Below are 20,048 nucleotides of genomic sequence, written 5' to 3' on the forward strand. Positions count from 1 at the left end.
GTTTTGGTGTGTGATCAATTTCTCCCTGTACTTCTGTGTTAAATCTCTCCAATTCCTCTTCTTCTGTGTTTGCCATTGGAGTGTAGACTTGGATGAAGGTTATGTTAATAGGTTTCCTGTTAAATCTCACTGATATCACTCGCTCAGACCTTGCGTTATAGTTCTTAATAGTTTTTGCTACATCACTTCTCACTATTAAAGCAAACTTGTTTCTTCTTAATTTCTCATTTCCTGCATAAAATATTTTGTAGTTGCCTGATTGAAAATGTCCCATTCCTGTCTATTTTAATTCACTCACGCCAAGTATTGTAATGTTGATAAGTTCCATTTCTTGCTTGACAATTTCTAACTTTCCCTTGTTCATGCTTCTCACATTCCATGTTCCTATTGTGTGCGTCGTACAACTCTGGACTCTCCTTTCACATCTGTGCGCATTAGCCTCTGGGCTTCCTTTTGGCTTTAACCCAGCTGCGTCATTAGTCATACGTACTTGTCCTTTGTTCTTCCCAGAGCTTGGAAAAGTTACTTTTTTGAACTACAACTCCCATCAGCCCTAGGCAACATGGCCACTGGATTAGGCTGATGGGAGCTGTAGTTCAAAAAAGTAACTTTTCCAAGCTCTGGTTCTTCCCCAGTAGCTCGGTGAGTGCCTTCTGACCTGGGGGTCTCATCTTCCAGCACTCTCTTGTGTTGCATTTTGGATACTCTGTTCATAGTTTTTCTGGTAAGAGGTATTCAGAGGTGGTTTACCATTGCCTTCCTCTGAGTTTGGATGCATCTTAGTCTGGTTGGTCTCAGCTTCAACACTCTCAAACCTCCTCACCACATTAAGGTGTGCATCCTAAAGGGGGAATAAAGTCATACTACAGCAATAAAGAAAATGGATTGTTCTTTTTCCTAATGTATGAGAAGTCTGTTTAAAGCCTGTCTTGTCAGTCCCTCAGCCCAAAAGTAAAGAGATCTGCCAGGCATGAATACTAAATTTGCTATGGTATATAACATCTACCATCTACATTACATCTGTGTAATGTAACTATCAGCTCACTTTCAAAGTAAGAGTGTAAATTTTGTACAGTGAGAGAAATTTCAAACACTAGCTGTGTGGCTATCGCAATAAAATAATCCTGACCTTCACAAATTGTCAAGAATGTCCAGTTCTGTACTTAAGTCTTGTCTAGCTCTTGCATTCATGACCTGGTGAAATACCTTTTTAAACTTGCCAAACAAAATATAGAAACTCCAGAAACAAAGACCAGTCTTAATACAGAATAGTGGTTAAGCTGTTGGTCTGTGAGCCCTTCCAATATGGGTACTTGTGTTTGCTTCCCCTACAAAGCCTGTTAAGTTTTGGAAAGAGGATTTTGATTACATAATTAAAACCCGTCTCCTCATGCTAAGACCCAGTTTGGAAATCCCCAGAGCTGCTTTTTAGCTTTTAAAAAGTTGTCAGGAGATCCGATCATGGAACTTGCATGTCTGGTCTAGTTGGCCTTTATTAAGGAAAATATTTTGAAATTTGTTAATGAGAAAATAACTAAGATACTCTATGCAGTAGATTCACCAATGCGAAGTCCTGCTAAAATGAAGATAATTGAAAAGGATTTGTCTATTCAGGCAATCCATTGCCAGAATGCTTCAGTAAGCAAGATTTTATCATCTTCAGATACAGGTAAGCTTTTTGTTTTTCTCTGTGATGTGTTGGGTGAAAGTTAAGTACAGAAACTATTACTAACCTTAAAAGATGACACAATGTATTTCACAAAAAATAGAATACAAAACAAATCTGCAGGAGCATATGGCATATTGTGGAGATACCTTCTGCAATATCCACAGCCCTACTGCTGCCTGCCTTGGGAGCCAGGTTTGGGTCATAATACCAGGCAAAGTAGGCCAGTTTCTGACTCATGAGTTTCTTTCCCAACCTCTGATTGTCTCCACTTACTATTCCTTTCCCCATAAACTGAGTGAATTTCCAGCTGCTGATATAACAAACATTGTGCTGCTCACAAACCACTCAGTGAGCAGGATATAAATGATGGAAATCTCCACTATGTTTGTGAGCCCAGCTTCTAATCACTAGTAGTTATAAGACTTTGGCCAATAGAATGGCAGAGCAGGTCTGCCCCAACACTGGTAAGCCATTGTCAGGTATTGAGAGGACTGGGCTATATAGACCATTGTTCTAATTTGGTATAAGCCATTTAAACCTTATGTGTTGTATTCAGTGTAGCACCAAGGATTTTTCCGTGCACAGCAGAATGTTTTTCCCTCCTCTCCCCTCATGCACCCCTTAAATCTATTCTGGAGCAGATTTGGGGATGGTGCAGGGTACGGGGGGGAATATCCTTGCACTAGTTAAAGTCATTCCATTAGTTCAAGGATTTAGCTGACTACCTCCTTATATCTTGTTTTAATTGTAGAATGCTCAGCATGACCTTTAAAAATATTAACGTGTAAATAAATTCTGTAGTTTGAACCTTGAGCTGTCTCTATAGCCACAATTCAAATATAAGGGTTAGAGATGAATCAATGTACTGACATATATGTTGGATTAGATGTAGGGTACCAAATAATGGTTTACATAAATAATTGTCTTTCTCCTTAAAACTGAAATATTTCTGCTTTGATTCTTTTCTGTGTCCTTAGTTGTTGCCTTCATCTAGTTACTCTCTTAAGCATGTTCTTTTCAGAGCTACTGGTGTTGAATGGCATAGATCCTGTGGCTGACATAGCCATTCGACAGCTAAGTGAGTCTGCAAAGCAAAAGCTCAAGTCTCCCAGGAAGAAAAGCACGATCATAATATCAGGGGTATCAAAGGTGAGATTAATCAGCATTCTGAACAGAGCACCCTTCATGTAATTTTCTTTTTTTACCTCCTAGAATTTCTGAAACACTGGTTTTTATATTGCAATTTAGTGTTTCATTCCTCTAAAACATATTGGTTTTTCTTGGCTATTTATCTTAACATTTACTGTAAAAGACAGTATTCCTGCTAAAAATATCAGAAATATCACATTGGCTGTTGCTATAGGTTTCTCAGATAAAGCAATAAAAACAAGAGTGCAGTCATCCATGCTTCACTGCATTACTATCAAAGTGAAAATTAGAATCCCCAGCATAGGTACTACTTGTTTTAATGCAAAAGGGTAAAGAGAAAATGCTGTTAGCTAAATTTTACAACTATATTAAATAAAATCTTCACTTTGTTCCTGAACTTGACGTATCTACTAATTTCTGTATTGGAATTTGTTGTCAAACCCTAGGAGGTTTTGTGGTAACAATTAAACCTCTGGCATTCACTCCTGTGATATCTTCTGTCGCTTAAGAGAATGAAGCTGTCATCCCCAGAATTATGTCAAACATACCTTCTATAAGGGAAATGAAAGAAGAGTTTGGCTGGGTAAAGCCTTCACAGTAGTAGTAATGTGGGCAGGGATCAGAAGGCTAAGTGAGAAAAGATCCAAAGAGACTAGATAGCTAAGGGAAGTGGGCGGTGAGCAAAAAACAGAATAATGATTTAAAATGATAGGTGGAGGAGATGGAAAGGGCTGTCTGTGTAGGGCCCAAGAGGCTAGAGGAGAGCCAGTGTGGGAATCTGCTTGAATTTCGAGGTGATTGAAGGAAGTGGAACAGAGTAAGCTGTGCACAAAATACTCTTGGGAGTGCACTTATTTTGGTTAAACCACATCATGAGGTTAAACTTGGAAAAATGTTTTGCTATAATTCTATAGGTGTTGTCTTCAACCCAATTTCACCTTCCTAACTAAAAAGTTGAATCTTTTACACTGTGCAAAAAGAGTCTGATCTGGAAGGCAGCAAATTCTTGGAGCTTTGTTTTAGTGCCCTAGCTTAAATCCTACAGATTCATATATAGGGCTGGTTCACACATTGTACTAATCCAGACATCCCCAGCTTGGTGACCTCCAGATATTGTTGAACTCCATTATCTGACCACTGGCCATGCTTGTTGGAACTAATGGGAGTTGTGGTCCAACAACATCTGGAAGGCACCACATAGGCTGCCCCTAAAAGAGCTCATGCTCCATTAAGGGTTCAATAGGAGAGAGTATTCTGCAACTTGTAATTACTTCTGCCACCCTAGTTAAGGGATTAGGACTTTCAAAAGCAGATTATGATGTGGTAGAAGGAATCTCTTGCTCAAAAGGACAAAATATGCAAAAGTCTTTGTATACTAGACACTTTTTTCAACCAGTTGTTGCTTTGCTCTCTCTGTGTATTACTATTCCAGACTAATTTATCTCAGGATAGCGAAGCTGTACTCATGATGGACTATGCAGCAGCCATGGATGGCTCATATAAACAAGATAACTCTTCCAGTGTGGAAGGATCTGTTGCACAGTCCCCTTCTAATGAGAAACTATCGCCGTATGTATCCCAAACAATATCTGCCAATGAAGACCCCCAGGAAAACAGCCATGATGCCTGGACCTTGGATGACAGTAGCCAGCAATGGCACAGCAATGCACTACTAGACCAAGACTGTGATAAGATGTCTGGGAACTCCATAAGCATCTCAGAATCTGGAACTGTGAAGAAACCCAAAGGTAGAGTAATTTCTCTGGAAGGTTTTCTACAATGAGCACACTTCTTAAGTAGTTTCATGACCTTTTCATAATTGCTACACACTAGTGCCCTCTACTGTTCTAGTTGCTATGATATCTGTATTTATTCATTTTTTTGCCTTAGTAAAATGGTGCTGCATTTCATTCAAAGGTAGTACACTTAAAGTACAGTTTTGGAAAAAGTACCTACATAAAAAGAATCATGTACTCTTCTAGCCAGATCTTTAGACCTGAACCTTTGAACAAATCTTTTTATAGTTTTCCATTATCTTCATGTTTTACCCTATAATGAGCAATTATTGTAAAACTTCTACATTTTTTTTTGGCTTCAGTTGTACTTTAATAATTCACTCAGGTTAAAGACCAGTCTAATTTATTTTCCTGATGTGAAAAACAAATCTTAATATGTCCTGAACATAGCTATTCAAGCACTTTTAGTAAGAGGTGCTTCATACTACAAAATTAGTACAATGTATATGCTGTGTGTAGTGGCAGCATACCCTATAACATGTGGGAAGTTTGTGTGTTACCTCTTTAAAATTATGTGGAACTTATGTACACTGTTGGGCTTCCATGAGCAGGGATACATCAACAGGTCTCACATTCATTCCTACAACTCTTCTTTTACACAGATGCCCACAATCACTAGGATATTGACTTCACAGCTTTTATTAAGGATTATGTTACAGCACACTCTGTTACCCTCCTTAATGCCAGTGATGCATCTCCTTAGGTATTAAGGCAGCCTCCCAGGATTAGGGTTTTAGACAGTCCTCCCTATAGTCAGCCAGTGGTTCCTCTCAAGAGCACTCTGGTATCTAGTAAATATAGTCAGCTTTACCTCTGTCTTCCCTGGTGCTAGCATGCAGAAAGAAAAGCCTCTTGCTCTTCGCTATCAGAACCATCCCACCTCCTGGGGGTTGAGGCAAAGGAGTCCACTGCATGAGGTCTGTGTCAGTGCTTACCTCCTTCAGGGATTCAGGATAGCTCCCTTCTTCAGGCATGCCCTGAAACTTACTAGGGCCCAGGTTTCTCATCTTCCTTCCAGTCAGCTTCCCAGGCAGGAAAGCTGTTAAGTGTAGCCTGCAGACTTACACCTCTCCCTGTTGCTAGCTGGCTACTCCAGCTTCCTCCATTCTTCCTGCTGGCCTATTACTCAGGCAGGACTCAAACCAGCCTCTCTGCTCCGCATGCCCTCCCTTCCACCTGAGGTATAAGGCGTTCTGAAGCCTCAAGGCCAAAAGATGCTTCTTACCTGCTTCATCAGGCCACTCCACAGGAGAAGCTGCCTGTCTTGTTTGTGGCAAACCCTGTTGACTAGATCCCTGAGTCTGCCTTTAAGCAGGTGGGAAACACAGGGTGCAGCAGGGTGGTCCCTAGCAGTCCTTCACACATACATGCTACTGTTACCCAGAACTAACTATGGCTCCTCACGATGCATACAAACAACCTCAGAAACATCCAGTGACAGTTTAATTGCACGTGGTGACTTAGTACAACTTGGTATGTGAAGCAGTGATAAGAGTTGGGCTGCTAAGTGCAAGAGGGCAACCTGTTACTCATATGAGGAAGAATTCATATAATGTTGATTTTGGAAGAAAAAATTAAAGTGTCAATGGATGCACTTTAAAGATATAATAGTGTGATAGCATTACAGTCTTAGTGATTCTTTGTTGCTCTTAGTTGGAGAAGGTCAACAGCAAGGAGTCTCTTAAAAAACTGGAAAGCCAGTCTTCTTATAAAGAGTAATCATTTGACAAATATGAAAAATGCAGCTTCAGGTTCTAAGCAGTTGCTACCACAGTATAATTTTCCATTTGTGCATTTTGAATCATTATTTTCACCTCCTACCTATATTTCTGACTTCATTTTCCTTATCCATTTTCTTTGTAAACATAAGTGGACCACTATTCCAACCAGAATTAATTGCCTACACAGTAAGCTATCTGTCTTACATTTTTGAGAGTGTGTAGCTTTACTGTGAGACACTTAATATAACAATGAATAACCTTTCCTTAAAAAAACCCCAAAACTTGCATCTGTTTCTTTAATTTCTATGCCTATTCTCCCCCCCCACAAAAAAAAGCATTCTTGGATATAGCTATTAATATAAGTTGTAATACTAGGATTGCTTAGTAGGTAAACTTGTGAGTCTATGCAAATGAATTTTCCATATAAAAATTGGAGAAACTGTCTTCCCTCAGCTTGCTGCTCTTCCTTTCTCCCCCAAAATCCTTTCTGATCTACCACTTCCCCCCCACTCCCTGGCCAGTTCACATGTCAGCTGTAGGCCCAGCTTAGAAGAAACTTCCGTTCAGGGACTGCTAAAGGAAAGATGGTCAGCGGGAAGAGAATTCAGCACCCTCTGCCTGCTTGCCCCTTTGAGATTCATATCTCACCCCACCAGAAGAAGCAAATGGGACAGACTTGCATCAGAAGACAAAGGGCTATCACTGTCACACACAGGAGTGAAACCTGCAAAGCATTTGTCATTCTGAGCTGCAATACTCAGAATCTGTGTAGTAGATTCAGTAGAATCTAGAATTCATTAACTCTGAGAATATGGCATATTCCAGAAGCCCATGCATGCAGGTACTCCCTGTTCTCATCTATGGAAGAGAGCATTTTCTCAAGGCCATGTCTTCTACTACATTTTACACTTGATTCTTGTATCAAGCGAACAAAATCTGTACACATTGTGTCAGAAAAGAGTTGTGTACATATAGTAATGGTTACTTCCCTGTTCAAAATATACAGATCTAAAAAAGAATTAGGCTGCCATGTGTGCTTTAAAAGGAAAGTGGATTTGATATATGTGTGTATGCCTTCATTTCTACAGCAATTCAAGTATATTTTGTACTCCGCAAATTTTAGCCTGTACTAAAGAACCCAAAAGTGATTCTGGGGTGGAGTTGTGAAGGCCTGGAAAGGTGAAGATGATCCTCCTTTTTTCTAGGGGGGGAATGTTCTTCCTGTTGGATAAGGCCATTTTCTCATTGTGCTTACAGAATTTTTCCTGGTATACGGTATACTTATTTGTAGCCAGTACTTAATTTATAAGAGGAAATGTGCATGGGCATAAGCTTGCTGGATGCTATACCCTTTGACCTAGAAGTTCATCTTTTCAGTCCCAGAAGTCTTTGGGTACGTTGTGACTGGTTAATGGCGAGGAGAAAATACTCTGCTCTGCATGTGATTCAGGTTCTGATGCTTTCATTATTGGTAGTTCATTATGTCTAGGCTCTAGAATTGGTATGATATAGGTTTCAAGATAGGGCCACCCCTACCAAGTTTCAAGCTGGGCCACCCCTAACTCCCATCCTGGGCTGGGTGGCAGTTATTCCCCCAGAGTCCCACCCCAGCTGTTTCTGTCCTTATGACATACATGCTTGTTGTCTGGGCCTGGCTGGCTGGATATTTTAAATGCAAATAGTACGTGACATACAATTGAGTAGGTGAAGCAGTTGCTTTCTTCCAATACACCACAAAACTGGTGCCACACACACCAGCAGGTATCATGTATGCGCATGCACAGCTGGGCTCCTGTGATGCATGCTGGCACCTCTGTATAGCAGCATTTGTTTGAATAGGCGGTAAGCAGATTCTAATTAGAGTGGGAAGCAAATGTTGAAGTGTGGACAGAGCATGTGTGCCATGCAGTTGCCCTGTGTCCCCTAAATTAGTCTACTAGTCTCTGGAAGGGAAGGATGGAGCATCAATTTGTCCTTTGCCTCTGATAGCAAATGCATTGGGCTGGTCCTGCCCAAGGCTAAACCCCAGTGGCTCAGAGTAAACCCTGTTTGTGGCTAGGAATCTGGCTAGGAATCTGGCTAGGTAGGATCATTAGTTATGATCCAATAAAATATAAAACGTAAAAACTCCAAAATATTATTTGATGGGACCAGCTATAATGTTACAAGAGTGTGGCAAGCTAGGATAAGATATAAACGAGTACAGAAACATGTGGGGGCCATAACTTCATTTTAAGACTTCCAAAAGGACTTCTAAAGCTGGTAGCTAGTTTCCAGAGCCTTAGTATTTAACATCTTAATAGTTTAATTCTGTTTTAATGCTGATTTTTACATGTTTTATATGTTCTTAATGATATGTACTTACTTTTATCTGGAAGCCGCCTTGAGTTCTAGTTTGGAAAAAGGGCGGGGTATAAATAAAGATGATGATGATGATAATAATAGTATTTAGGCCCTCATTACTGTTGATTAGTATGTGGATCATTGTGTTAGAATTTGAGAGTCAGAGGGAAGAATGGGAGTATAAATGATTATAAACTGATTTTTTCAATCCTGAGCCATCAGGACGCTTATAAAGGCTAGGCTAGAGTTGTCACCTGCCTGGCCTGAAATTGACCATTCGTTTCCCTAATCCTTGGTCATTTTTAGCATAGGTTTTGGTAAAAACAATTGCACATAGTTAACATGAATCAATGTGCAAATAAGCAATTACTCTGATGGGAGCTTTCTTCTGAGGTGGCAGCTGTAAACGTAGCTAGGCAGAGCTGCAAGGCATGATGATCTTGTATGTCCCTTGCAAAATATGAATAATGTATAATAATGAGCAGAATCTATTTGCAAAATTTAGCATTAACATACGAAGCTAAGGGAATCCTGCATTTAGAAACACAGCTTCATTTTGTGCTGGTTGCATATATGGGATTACATAATCCCATATAATAAAGCAAATACTCACTGTTGCCCTCCTACTTCCAACAGGATGATATCATGGCAGTGGTTTCAACTCTCATGTTGTACTTACTACTGTACCTAGAGAATTTATTTATTTATTACATTTATAGACTGCTCTCTGGGCAGTTTACAGCAATTAAAAACAATAAAAACAAATATACAAATTTTAAAATACAAAAAACAATTTAAAAACACAATTTTTAAAAAATTAAAAACAATTTAAGAACACATGCTAAAATGCCTGGCGGAAGAGGAAAGTCTTGACCTGGCGCTGAAAAGATAACACATTTGAATGCAATATAGAAGTAAAACCTGAAAATCTTGTTTTCAGAAATTATAATGAACTTGCGCCAGACACCCTTCCCTTAAAAAGAGCAATTAGTAAAACTGCCATCAAATGTGTTTTGCTGACTTCATGAACAACACTAGAGAAAGCAAAGTATCAGAGCTACATTTCTCTATAATAGCCATCCAATCCAAAACAGGTTTACTCTGGAGTAAGATTAAGAGTGGGTCTTGCTTTTTTGTTGAATATGTTTATCATTGCAGCTCTAGTTACTAATGGAGTGACCTCCCTAAAGCTAAACATTTAGAACTCTTTGCCTGATTTTCCTATTTGAAACAATGGTCCAGCAAGACGAGACATATGGGCAGTACTTTTTTGTGATAGAACTCAGCGTTATGGAATACTGTCACCTCTTGGTTTTTTGCTGCCCATGGCAGCCATTTTGTGCTGCCACTAGGGATGGAAAAAGTTGTCAATTTCAGTTCTCTCCATCTCTCATTTTTCAAATCTTAAGTTCAGTTCTCCACATTTCGACTGCAATTTGTGGATTTTTTAAAAAAAATGTCCTCATGAAAATTCTCCAGCTTTTTAGCGTGAATTTCTCCTAATGAACACATTTTTGTAGGCAGCTTTAACTAATGTACACTTTTTGCAAGCCATTTTTTGTCATATAGTGCATGTTATTGTCACTCATATATTCATTTTTATGCACATTTACCCTAATATATGCATTTTTAAAACATTGGTTGCTGAACTGCATTGCAAAATTCAAATATGTAGAAATGCTGAAGGATGGCTGTGGTTCAGTTCTCATATTGTTTCGGAAAGTGCAAAATGATAAATCTAGCTTGAAATGCAAACTAAATCAAAATTCTTGCCCATCCCTAGCTGGCACTCATGTCACTTTTTCAAGTTGGATGATACTCAACTAAGTCATATGTGGAGTGGGCACGTTGAAAATAATGGATTTCTATTTAAGTATTGTACATTTATTTCAGTAGGTCTGTTCTTGAGTATGACTTAGTGGTATACTGCTGTCTCTAAACACATATCTGAAGCATCCACACAATACCAAACCCTTTTCTTCACTGTCCTATTATGCTACTTATATGTATTGTTTATTAAATGAGTAACTTTTTACATGAAAGTTACACTAGAAGTGATTTTAAATGTGTACACTTCTCTGTTCTATCCTAAACCTTTTAAATAAGTGTACACTCTCTAATACTTTTTTATGGAAAATAACTGCATGTTGCATTTATGTTCTCTTTTTCAGGGATACTCCTAAAATGATCCTGCTGAATTAATACACTTTCAGATAATGGTCAGACAAATGGCAACTGAAATATTTGGGTAGTTTTGAGTAATGATGTAGTGTTAGAAGTTTGAACTGTGTGCCAGGTCTCAATTTTTCATGTCGGCTCTGAACCGGCCTTAGGAAAACAGCCATCTTTGCCTCAGCCCCTTCCCCTGAGATCTTAGTGACTTGCCTTATAGGGTTATTAAGAATTATTGAAATGAAGCACTTTAAACACTCAGAGAGCTATGTAAATACTAAGTACTACCATTGGTACTCTAGTACATCTACTAGAACTTAGAATTGGGTTGTTTCTGCTTCTGTAGTAAATAGAGATAACTAAAAAAAAGAGAGGAGAAAATTGGACAAGTGCTTTTTTTAATATTGCTATTTCAAATAAAGATGATTTAAAAGAGATTGTATCCCACTGAAATGTTTTATGCCTTCACCATTGCAGGTGGAATATTAAAAAAGAGTGCAAAGCTATTTTTCCTCCGACGGCACCATCAGAAAGACCCAGGAATGAGCCAGTCACATAATGACCTCATTTATCTACAGCAATCCCCATCAGATGGTACTCGAAAAAAGGGGGGAACTTTAACACGTATTCTGAACAAGAAAATTCTCTTCAAGAGCAAGAGCAAACTGAATGGCACATCAGTTGAACCATATGCATAGAGCTTAGTACATGCCAAACATATGTGACCTGCACAAGACCACTGTTTACAGAAATATAAATTATCATATGCTTTCTGAGATTCACTAATGCTGTGGTCTGTGGAAAAGGCTGGACAACAAAGCAGGGAAGTGGAATTGAAGACTTATGGCTATTTATGTTTCAAAGACTGAAGGCCTAACCATACTTTCTTGCAAGTAAGCTTATTAAAATCAGTGGGCTTTAATCCCAAACTCTATTTTTTAGAAATCAGGTTTAAAATGTATTTTTAACTTGGAACTGAACATAAGTGTACCAGGGAATGATCGTGGATGATTGTCTGCATGAATGTATGTTAACAGTGGCACATCATGGTTGCATTTTTTAAAAAATCAGTTCAAGAGCAGCAATACAAATTTTAAACGGTATTTATTAAGTTGGAAAAATGTAAAGAGTAAGAAATCATGATCCAGATGATCTGAACTGGACAACATTCATTTACAGTACAATATTATATAAGCAAATCTTGTACTATGCAGTGGGGCTTAATCCCGGGTGCATAGGATTACAGCCTCAAAATGTTTCTGGAAGGAAAAATGAAATGCTGAATGGGGCAGCCTGATGTAATAATAATTGCTAAAACTGTGTAAATTAGACTTGTTTTTGATAGATAGTAGCCATACAAACTGGTAACTTATGCAATTACCTATTACAAATCTAATTTTAATTTTCTGTGCATATACCATGATAAACCCCTTTTTTATATTTTAAGTTGATATGCTCACAAACTATTTAAAAACTCTCCATATTATCCCATAAGAGCAATTTACATTTGCAATGCAGCAATGTACCTTGGGAAGCCTACAACTTACTATATAAATGCAGTCCATCATAGCAAAACTAGCGAATAACATCAAGGACGGCATATTTAGTGTTTTCAAGACATTTCTTTCTCTGTTCAACTTTAGAACAGGCACAGCAATCCAAACTATAGGAAGCCAGTGTAATTTACGCCAGGGTAAATTATACCAGTGTAACTTACCCTTATTTCATACTCCATTCTGGGAGTTACTGCTGGCCTGAGCCTGGCACAGGGAGGACATGCCTTTGAAATAGTTTTTCACCACCCTTGCTGCCAGTGTTACTTCTGCTGGATTGCCAGGTCACATGACTTCACTGAAGAGAGTTTGGAACGGGCATCTCTCTTCCTGCTCTGTCCCATCCCAACACTCTCCCAGAACTCCCCTTTTTGGGGACTTACCTTGGCCTTGACTGAGCTGGAAAGCCTTATGCCAGCATATCTCCAGCTGAGCCAGGATGAGGGACTTCAGCCAGCATAGCCCTGGCTCATTTGGCGATCTATATATTCCAAACTCCACTCATCTGGGTGGCTCTTGAGTTTGGATTGCTCCCTAGATAGATCACAAGATGTGTACATTTAAGTTTTGATAGTTTGCTTCTTAAAATACCAACAAGGGGGGAAATGTTTCACCCCGTTTCCTTACTGACTAGACGGCAAGGAAAAAAGATTACATGCCTATAACTTCCAACTGACATTCTTGCTCTTTAATTCCTTAATTGAAATTGTAAACCTTACCCTTTTTTAATCATTCAGATTTCATTGGGGATTTACTTCAGAACATGTGGCTTGATTGGACAGCAGAATCATGCTTTGTTAACAATAGCATTGCTGTATTGAACCATTAAATGAAAAGACTTCATTGGAATAAGTGATGCTGCTCCTGATATGTACATTAGGGATTTACATAAGCTATATTGGTAGTTTTGGATGCAGCATTCTGAAGTCCAGTATACAAAAGAAGGTTGTTGAAGTTAAGCAACAATTTCCAGTATGTTAAGAAAGCCTATTAGACATTGACTGCTAGAAAGTTAACTTATAAAATGAAATATTTGTATATAAAGCACCATGTGATGCTAATTAAAGCTTTCTTGAAGGAAAGGCCCATTTTACAATCAATGGGGTTTCTTTCCATCTAAATGGATTAAGGATTGGGTTGCAAATGTGTTCTGTTACGAGTTTTCTTCATTGTATAGCTTGATGATGGCACATAAGTGGAATGAAATGCAAAAACACTTCAAAAAGAGGTCTCGTTGCTCTATCTTACAAATACTTGAACTCTGAAAAATTATTATTTGAAAATCTTAAAGCTCTGTTGCTGGATTTTAAATAAAAAATACCAAAGGTATTGTGTGGCTTGCTTGTTAATGTTGTGTTCAAATTGAAACCCCTGTGTTAATAAAACTATAATTCACTGGTCTTACCTAAACCAGCTTAGGCTTCATGAGAAATAGAACCAGAGTGGCATTTATCTGACTTTCGGTATAAAATGTAGATTTATTTCCTTGTGACCTGACCCTTACCGACATTCCAGTGGCTCACATAATAAAAGCCGGATTACGCTGGAGACTCCCCTACTATGCATTTCATACCGTATATATGCTTATGGCTTTGCTTATTACTGTCAAAATGTTTCACACAGAAATGTCAAAGGCTGCTTTATTGTCCCTCATAGCTCTCGAGTTGTATCCCTCCCTTTTGATATGCAAGACGAAATGATACCATGTCTGTGTTTAAGTTAGAGGGCGCCCGGTTGCAATTGAACCTCCTCTTCCCATGCGCCTTTGTCCGTTCCTGCATAGTGCTTATCTCAAGGACATGTGAAATATGTAGACAAGTTGACAGTGCAATGTTTCCACTTTTGTTCTTCTCCTGTACCCCTTTTTGTTTCTCACATACGTCCTAAAGCTAGGGCAGTTAGCAATTGTTTCTTTATGTTTTATGACGTGAACATGATACTGTAAACTTCGGGGTAAACCTATATAAACCCCCATCTATCAATAAACGCTGTTCCCATGCTCACCTGCTTTGGCTTGTAAGTATTGGGTCCCCTTTGCAAAGGCTTTGTTTTGTGTTGTTTGATCTCTGATAGTGGGTTCATTTTTACTCAGCTCCGCACTCTCCCGGGGTGTAACAAGTGAGCTGGGGTAACAGGACAGCTTGCGTGTTGGGTTTGGATCTAACAATTGGGGGCTCGTCCGGGATCCCTTGTGCGGACCCCCTTTTTGCCATTGCACCCCTTAAATTGATAACAGGCGCCACGAGGATTTCCTCGGTTATCAACGCGAGCGGGCGGCTTTGACAGTTCGGGGATAAAGCACAGTTGAGGAAAAACCCGCTATCAGACGTCATGGGAAATACAGAGGGTGTGCCGGTCAAGGACAGCCCTTTGGGAATTATGTGCATGCTGTGGCAAGAGGAAGAGTTGCCAGTGAGGAGGAGAGGTTTAAAAAAGAACCGCGGATGACTGCAGTATCGGTGCCGGGTGAACGGTGGCCGAGGGATGGGTCCTTTGAAACCGTTCCGTTGTTGGGATTGCGGAGACGGATTGGGGATACCCACCCAGACCAATTGGAATTCTGGCTCCTATGGAAAATAGGGTCACAAAAATGGGACAGTCTTACTTTGATGGCAATAAGAACTCTGTCCATTGAGGAACCCCCTCCTTCTTATTTTAATGACAATACGTCAAGTAAAAGAACGGTCCTGAGCCGATCTATAATACCTTCTGCTCCGGATCCGCTCCCAGCTCCCGGGAGCAGAAATCCCACTCCGGAGAAGAGGTTTCTTTCATGTGTGTCGGATGATGACACAGATGAAAGGGAAGAGGAGAAGGGTGCCTCAGGGGGTATGGACACGCGCCTGCGAACAAAAGAAAAGAAAAGGCAGGAGGCAGAAGCGTTAGAGATGCCATTACTTGTACATGATCAGCCGTACGTAGATGCCCGAGGGGGCATCCAGCGTACCAAAGTAGTTGAGCTAAAAAGCTGGTTGGAATGGGATTTAAAGGAATGGAGTAGGATGGCTGGAACTTTTGGTGAGCAGCCAAGGAGAATTAGAGAGTTGTTGGGCAGGTTGTTCGAAAGCCACAATCCGACATACTCGGATGTGGAACATTTGCTGAGAAGGGTTCTGACAGGTGAAGAACGTAGCAGGTTGTGGACGTTGGAGACTGCATGGGCTGCGGAGGCAGCGGGAAATAGAGCTTGGTCGGACCAAGCACGGGTGGCTGCAGCGTGGGTAGCGGGAGACTGGACGCAGCCTCGCCGCGCCCAGCTGCAGACCGACAGGGATAGGCTGTTGACACACTTGGAGCGGATGTCACAGAAACCCCCCAACCAAGCTAAATTCATGGCAATAAAACAAGAAGCCAGTGAACCTCCCAGAAAATTCTGGTCGCGCTTGTTAGAGGGAGCACGTAGCTATACAAATCTGAACCCAGAAAACGTGTTGGATCACCCAACCCTCATTGCCAATTTCGTTCATCAAGCGCAGCCAGCGGTGAGGGATTATTTTCTGAATTTCAGACCCGGATGGGGGGGGAAGCTGTGACAGTGATATTGGAAGTAGCGGATTTTGTGTGGGATAAGGACAAGGAGAAAAGTAGGAAGAAGGAGAAAAAAGAGGACTTTGAAATGCTGGCTCTTGCTATAAGAGGCCAGCCACTAAATAGAGGATTTCGAGGTAGAGGCAGAGGTTTTCCGAGGGGGCCGAGAGCCGGAAATCAGAGAGGAAGAGGACAAATAAGGAGTCCATGGCAAGGAGATAGGGCTTGTTTTCAGTGCGGAGAGTACACACATTTCAAGAAGGACTGTCCGTGGAGGACAGGGAACGTGCAACACATTTCTAACAACCCTTCTTACCCAGATTTCACAGGTGCGCAAGCGGATTACCCACCTCCACCCCCTCCCGTTGTCCAACAGACGCCGGCTTCATGGGATCAGTACGGAGGGCGCCCAGCAAACCAACAATGACTAACTGTGGAAAGGGAGGGGGCAGGATCCGGTCTGATGAATCTGATGTCTTTAGCAGGGATGTTTCTTTCTCTCTCTCTCCCAACTCAAGAACCCAGACTGTCCCTAAACGTGCAAGGACAAGTGGTGACCTTTCTGGTAGATACGGGAGCTACATACTCCCTGATTAATGTAGCGCCAGGAAACTGGTTGAGTAAAGAAGTAAAAATGACAATGGGGGTAGATGGAAACCCCACGCCCATGTGCACAACACTACCGTTGCAAGTTAAATACAATGATAAAATGTTTAACCACGTTTTTCTCTACTCTGTTTCTTGTCCCATTTCCTTAATGGGACGTGACATGTTGTGTAAACTGGAGGCTACCTTAACCTGCACCCCTGAAGGGGTGGGCTTGCTGATGAGTGTATTAGGGGTGCCTGCGGGTAATACACTTAAACACAAACATGCAGGAGACGGTTTACCGGGAGACCTTGCTGACCTGCCATCTGACTTGTGGGGCACGGAGGATACAGACGTGGGGCTATTGCGATCAGTAAGCCCCGTTCGAATTCAGGTAAAGCCATCCCTCCCGCCACCAAACGTTGCCCAGTACCCTCTGTCATTAGAAGCAAGAGAAGGCATACGCCCCATAATAGAAGGCTTCATTGCAAAAGGAGTTATCCGGCCGCAGCGGACCCCCTGCAACACGCCAATACTACCAATAAAGAAACCTCCAAAGAAACCCGGAGATCCAGTCCGGTGGAGGTTCTGCCAAGACTTGAGGGCGGTAAACAGGTATGTGATCCCTTTGCACACTGTTGTTCCAGATCCAGTAACGATTATCAGTCAGATTCCATGGGACGCGAAGTGGTTTACCGTGATTGATCTCAAAATGCCTTTTTTAGCATTGAAAGGGTACCACACAGGTGTTTTCAGCACAAAGACAGCAACAGCTGGAAGCAGAGCTGCTAGAGGATCCAAATGTCGGATTTGAACGCTGTGGACCATTAAATCCAGCCACACTCTTACCCGATTTACCCCTGCCCCTCCCGGAGCATGACTGTGTGCAAGTCTTACAATCTACCCTACAGATCAGACCAGACTTGTCTGATGAGCCATTGCCAGAATCGGATATTATACTGTTTACAGATGGCAGCTCCTATTACCAAAATGGGGTAAGATATACAGGATTTGCGATAACAACACAGTGGGAGGTGGTGGAGGCGACAGCCCTCCCAGGACGATGGGGAGCGCAAGCAGCAGAGATTTATGCGCTGGCCAGAGCATGTCAATTGTCAGCAGGTAAGAAAGTGACTATTTTTTTACCGACAGCAGGTATGCTTTTGGAGTTATACACTGTCACATTCATCTGTGGAAATACAGGGGGTTTACAACTGCAGGGGGCAAGCCTATCCAACACTTGGAGCTTGTGCAAAAACTGTTACAAACTATTCTTGATCCCTTACAGCTAGCAGTGGTGCATTGCAAGGCACATACTAAGGAACAGGACCCAGTGACTTTGGGAAATGCCCTGGCTGACCAGACTGCACGCCACGCAGCATTATTACCTATGAGTATGCCAACTCTGGCACTAGTGACCACTGCTTTTGTCCCGCCTGTATCTGTTTCAATACCCCCACAGGAAGTGAAGCAATGGACTGAACTAGGAGCGATCCTGAAACAACAACTATGTACCATGCCGGACGGCCGAGCGTGTCTACCCAGAGCGTTGTATCACGCAGCAGCAAAATGGTTCCATGACCATGGAGGCCATTACGGCATACTTGCCTTATCAGATTCGATCACACGTTTCTGGTATGCCCCTGGAATTCAACCCGTATGCGGCGCAATAGTGAAAGCATGCCACATTTGCCAAGCCAACGGACCAGCTTTACCAAACAGGGCCCCACAAGGGGGTAGACCCGTGCCGGCTGCACCTTTTACTCAGCTCCAAATCGACTTCGTTGATCTCCCTAAAGCGGAAGGAAAGAAACATCTTCTAGTCATGGTATGCCCTTTAACAGCATGGGTAGAGGCATTCCCAACCACAAACGCTACGGCAACAACGGTGGCCAAAATATTACTGAAAGAAGTAATACCGCGGCTCGGAATTCCAGAGGTAATAGACTCAGACCGAGGAACACACTTTACAGGACAGATTTTGAAAAAAATTGAAGAAGGTCTGGGAATTAAACATGTGTTCCATACCGCTTACCATCCACAATCATCCGGAGCGACGGAAAGACAGAACCGGGAAATTAAGACAGCGTTGGCTAAGTATACTCAGGAAACAGGCTTAAGGTGGCCTCAGGTACTCCCTCTCGTTCTTTTCCATTTGCGTACCCGCCCTACCCGGGCGTTAGGGCTTTCACCGTTCGAATTAGTGTATGGCAGGCCTCCCACAAAAGGGGGGTGCTTGCCAAATGTGGAGGTTTCACTATTGGGGGGGGATCACATAACTGTATCCCAGTATCTTTCTTTGCAGACCAGGCTCCGGGAACTGTGGAAAGCTGCCGGATCCACTAAGACGGTACCCCTTGAGGACCAGGTGCATCCATACAACCCCGGGGACTTTGTTTGGGCAAAGAAATTCGTGAGGGGCGATTCCTTGCAGCCAAGATACACGGGACCACATCAAGTCCTGTTGACTACACAAGCTGCTGTTTTCCTAGAAGGACGAAAGTCGTGGATACACCATTCCCACGTAAAGCCAGCTGTAGTAGCGGCACCGCCACCACCCCAGGTCCCCAAGATACGGTTGCAGAGGAACGAAGAAACCGGCCAGTGGCAGGCGGCACAATTCCCTTTCCAGAACGCGGACATTGAATAAGACATCAACACAGAAATGCTCCAACAAACAGAAAGGATGTCTATTTACTTATGGGGGATGGCTGTGTTAGCTCGATATGCCTTACCCCTTTGCTGCCCCCCCAAACGTGAAGATATGTAATGATAATGATTATTACTACCTGAAAGACTTTGGACGAACAATCCCAAAAACACGGGATTGCCCAGACCCTTTTCTTTACGATGTAAATCAGATAAAGGAAGGGATAGTGAAGGCTGACATAGCGGGACGGTTGTGTCATAAAACAGCCGTTATCTTGCAACATAATTATACTGGCCGCTGGGTAACGCATTGCACCCAGGCTGAAATCGAATGGCCTATTAGACTTGCACTTCGATGCTGGCAATATCGACATATGCCTAATTACGGCTGCCCTCCAGAGGTAGACATAACATCTATAAGTTCAGAATATAACATGCTTACTTTCCAGGTTAAATATGGAACAACCCAGCCCAAGATGACAGAAAGACCAAAGTTTTGTGTAGGTATTGGAGAACCATCATGTTATGCATGGCTAAAAGATAAACTGGGCGCTCAGAAACCCATACAAGACAAGGTGACACAAGCTACACAAACCAGGAAAACATGGGGCGGGTTCAAACATAGAAACACTAAAAGAGGCGATGGGTGGGACGGAAATACTTTTGTTGCCTTAATGGAAGAAACAGCTCCGGAAAAGGGCACCTGTTATGTTTGTGCACACACCCCACCGCACGGACAGGCGGGAGTCCCCTTGACGGGGGCCCCATTGCCGTTAAATGACTATCCTTCGCCTCACATTCCAGCTCACAGGAACTAGAAGGGGGGTTGGTTCTTAGTGGGCCCATCGCTAGATCAGTATGCGTAGGCAGCGGAAGCCAG

The 20,048-nt window shown here is 41.8% G+C and overlaps 1 protein-coding gene across 6 annotated transcripts in view; it reads left to right on the forward strand.

The window, feature by feature from the left end:
- C2CD2 (C2 calcium dependent domain containing 2) overlaps nt 1–14,444 on the forward strand; it is a 36,206-nt gene extending 21,762 nt beyond the window's left edge. For 4 of the 6 annotated variants that reach the window (XM_061627587.1, XM_061627583.1, XM_061627586.1 and 1 more), the window contains 4 exons: nt 1,553–1,669; nt 2,691–2,818; nt 4,251–4,566; nt 11,328–14,444. In XM_061627587.1, the coding sequence (XP_061483571.1) occupies nt 1,553–1,669; nt 2,691–2,818; nt 4,251–4,566; nt 11,328–11,548 (782 nt within the window). In that variant the 3' untranslated portion in view covers nt 11,549–14,444. The remainder of the gene's footprint in view (nt 1–1,552; nt 1,670–2,690; nt 2,819–4,250; nt 4,567–11,327) is intronic. The other 2 variants (XM_061627584.1, XM_061627589.1) reach the window with 1 other exon arrangement.
- Nucleotides 14,445–20,048: the final 5,604 nt, after the last annotated feature.

The sequence above is a fragment of the Rhineura floridana genome, chromosome 5 (assembly GCF_030035675.1).
Source record: "Rhineura floridana isolate rRhiFlo1 chromosome 5, rRhiFlo1.hap2, whole genome shotgun sequence".
NCBI classification, from domain to species: domain Eukaryota; kingdom Metazoa; phylum Chordata; class Lepidosauria; order Squamata; family Rhineuridae; genus Rhineura; species Rhineura floridana.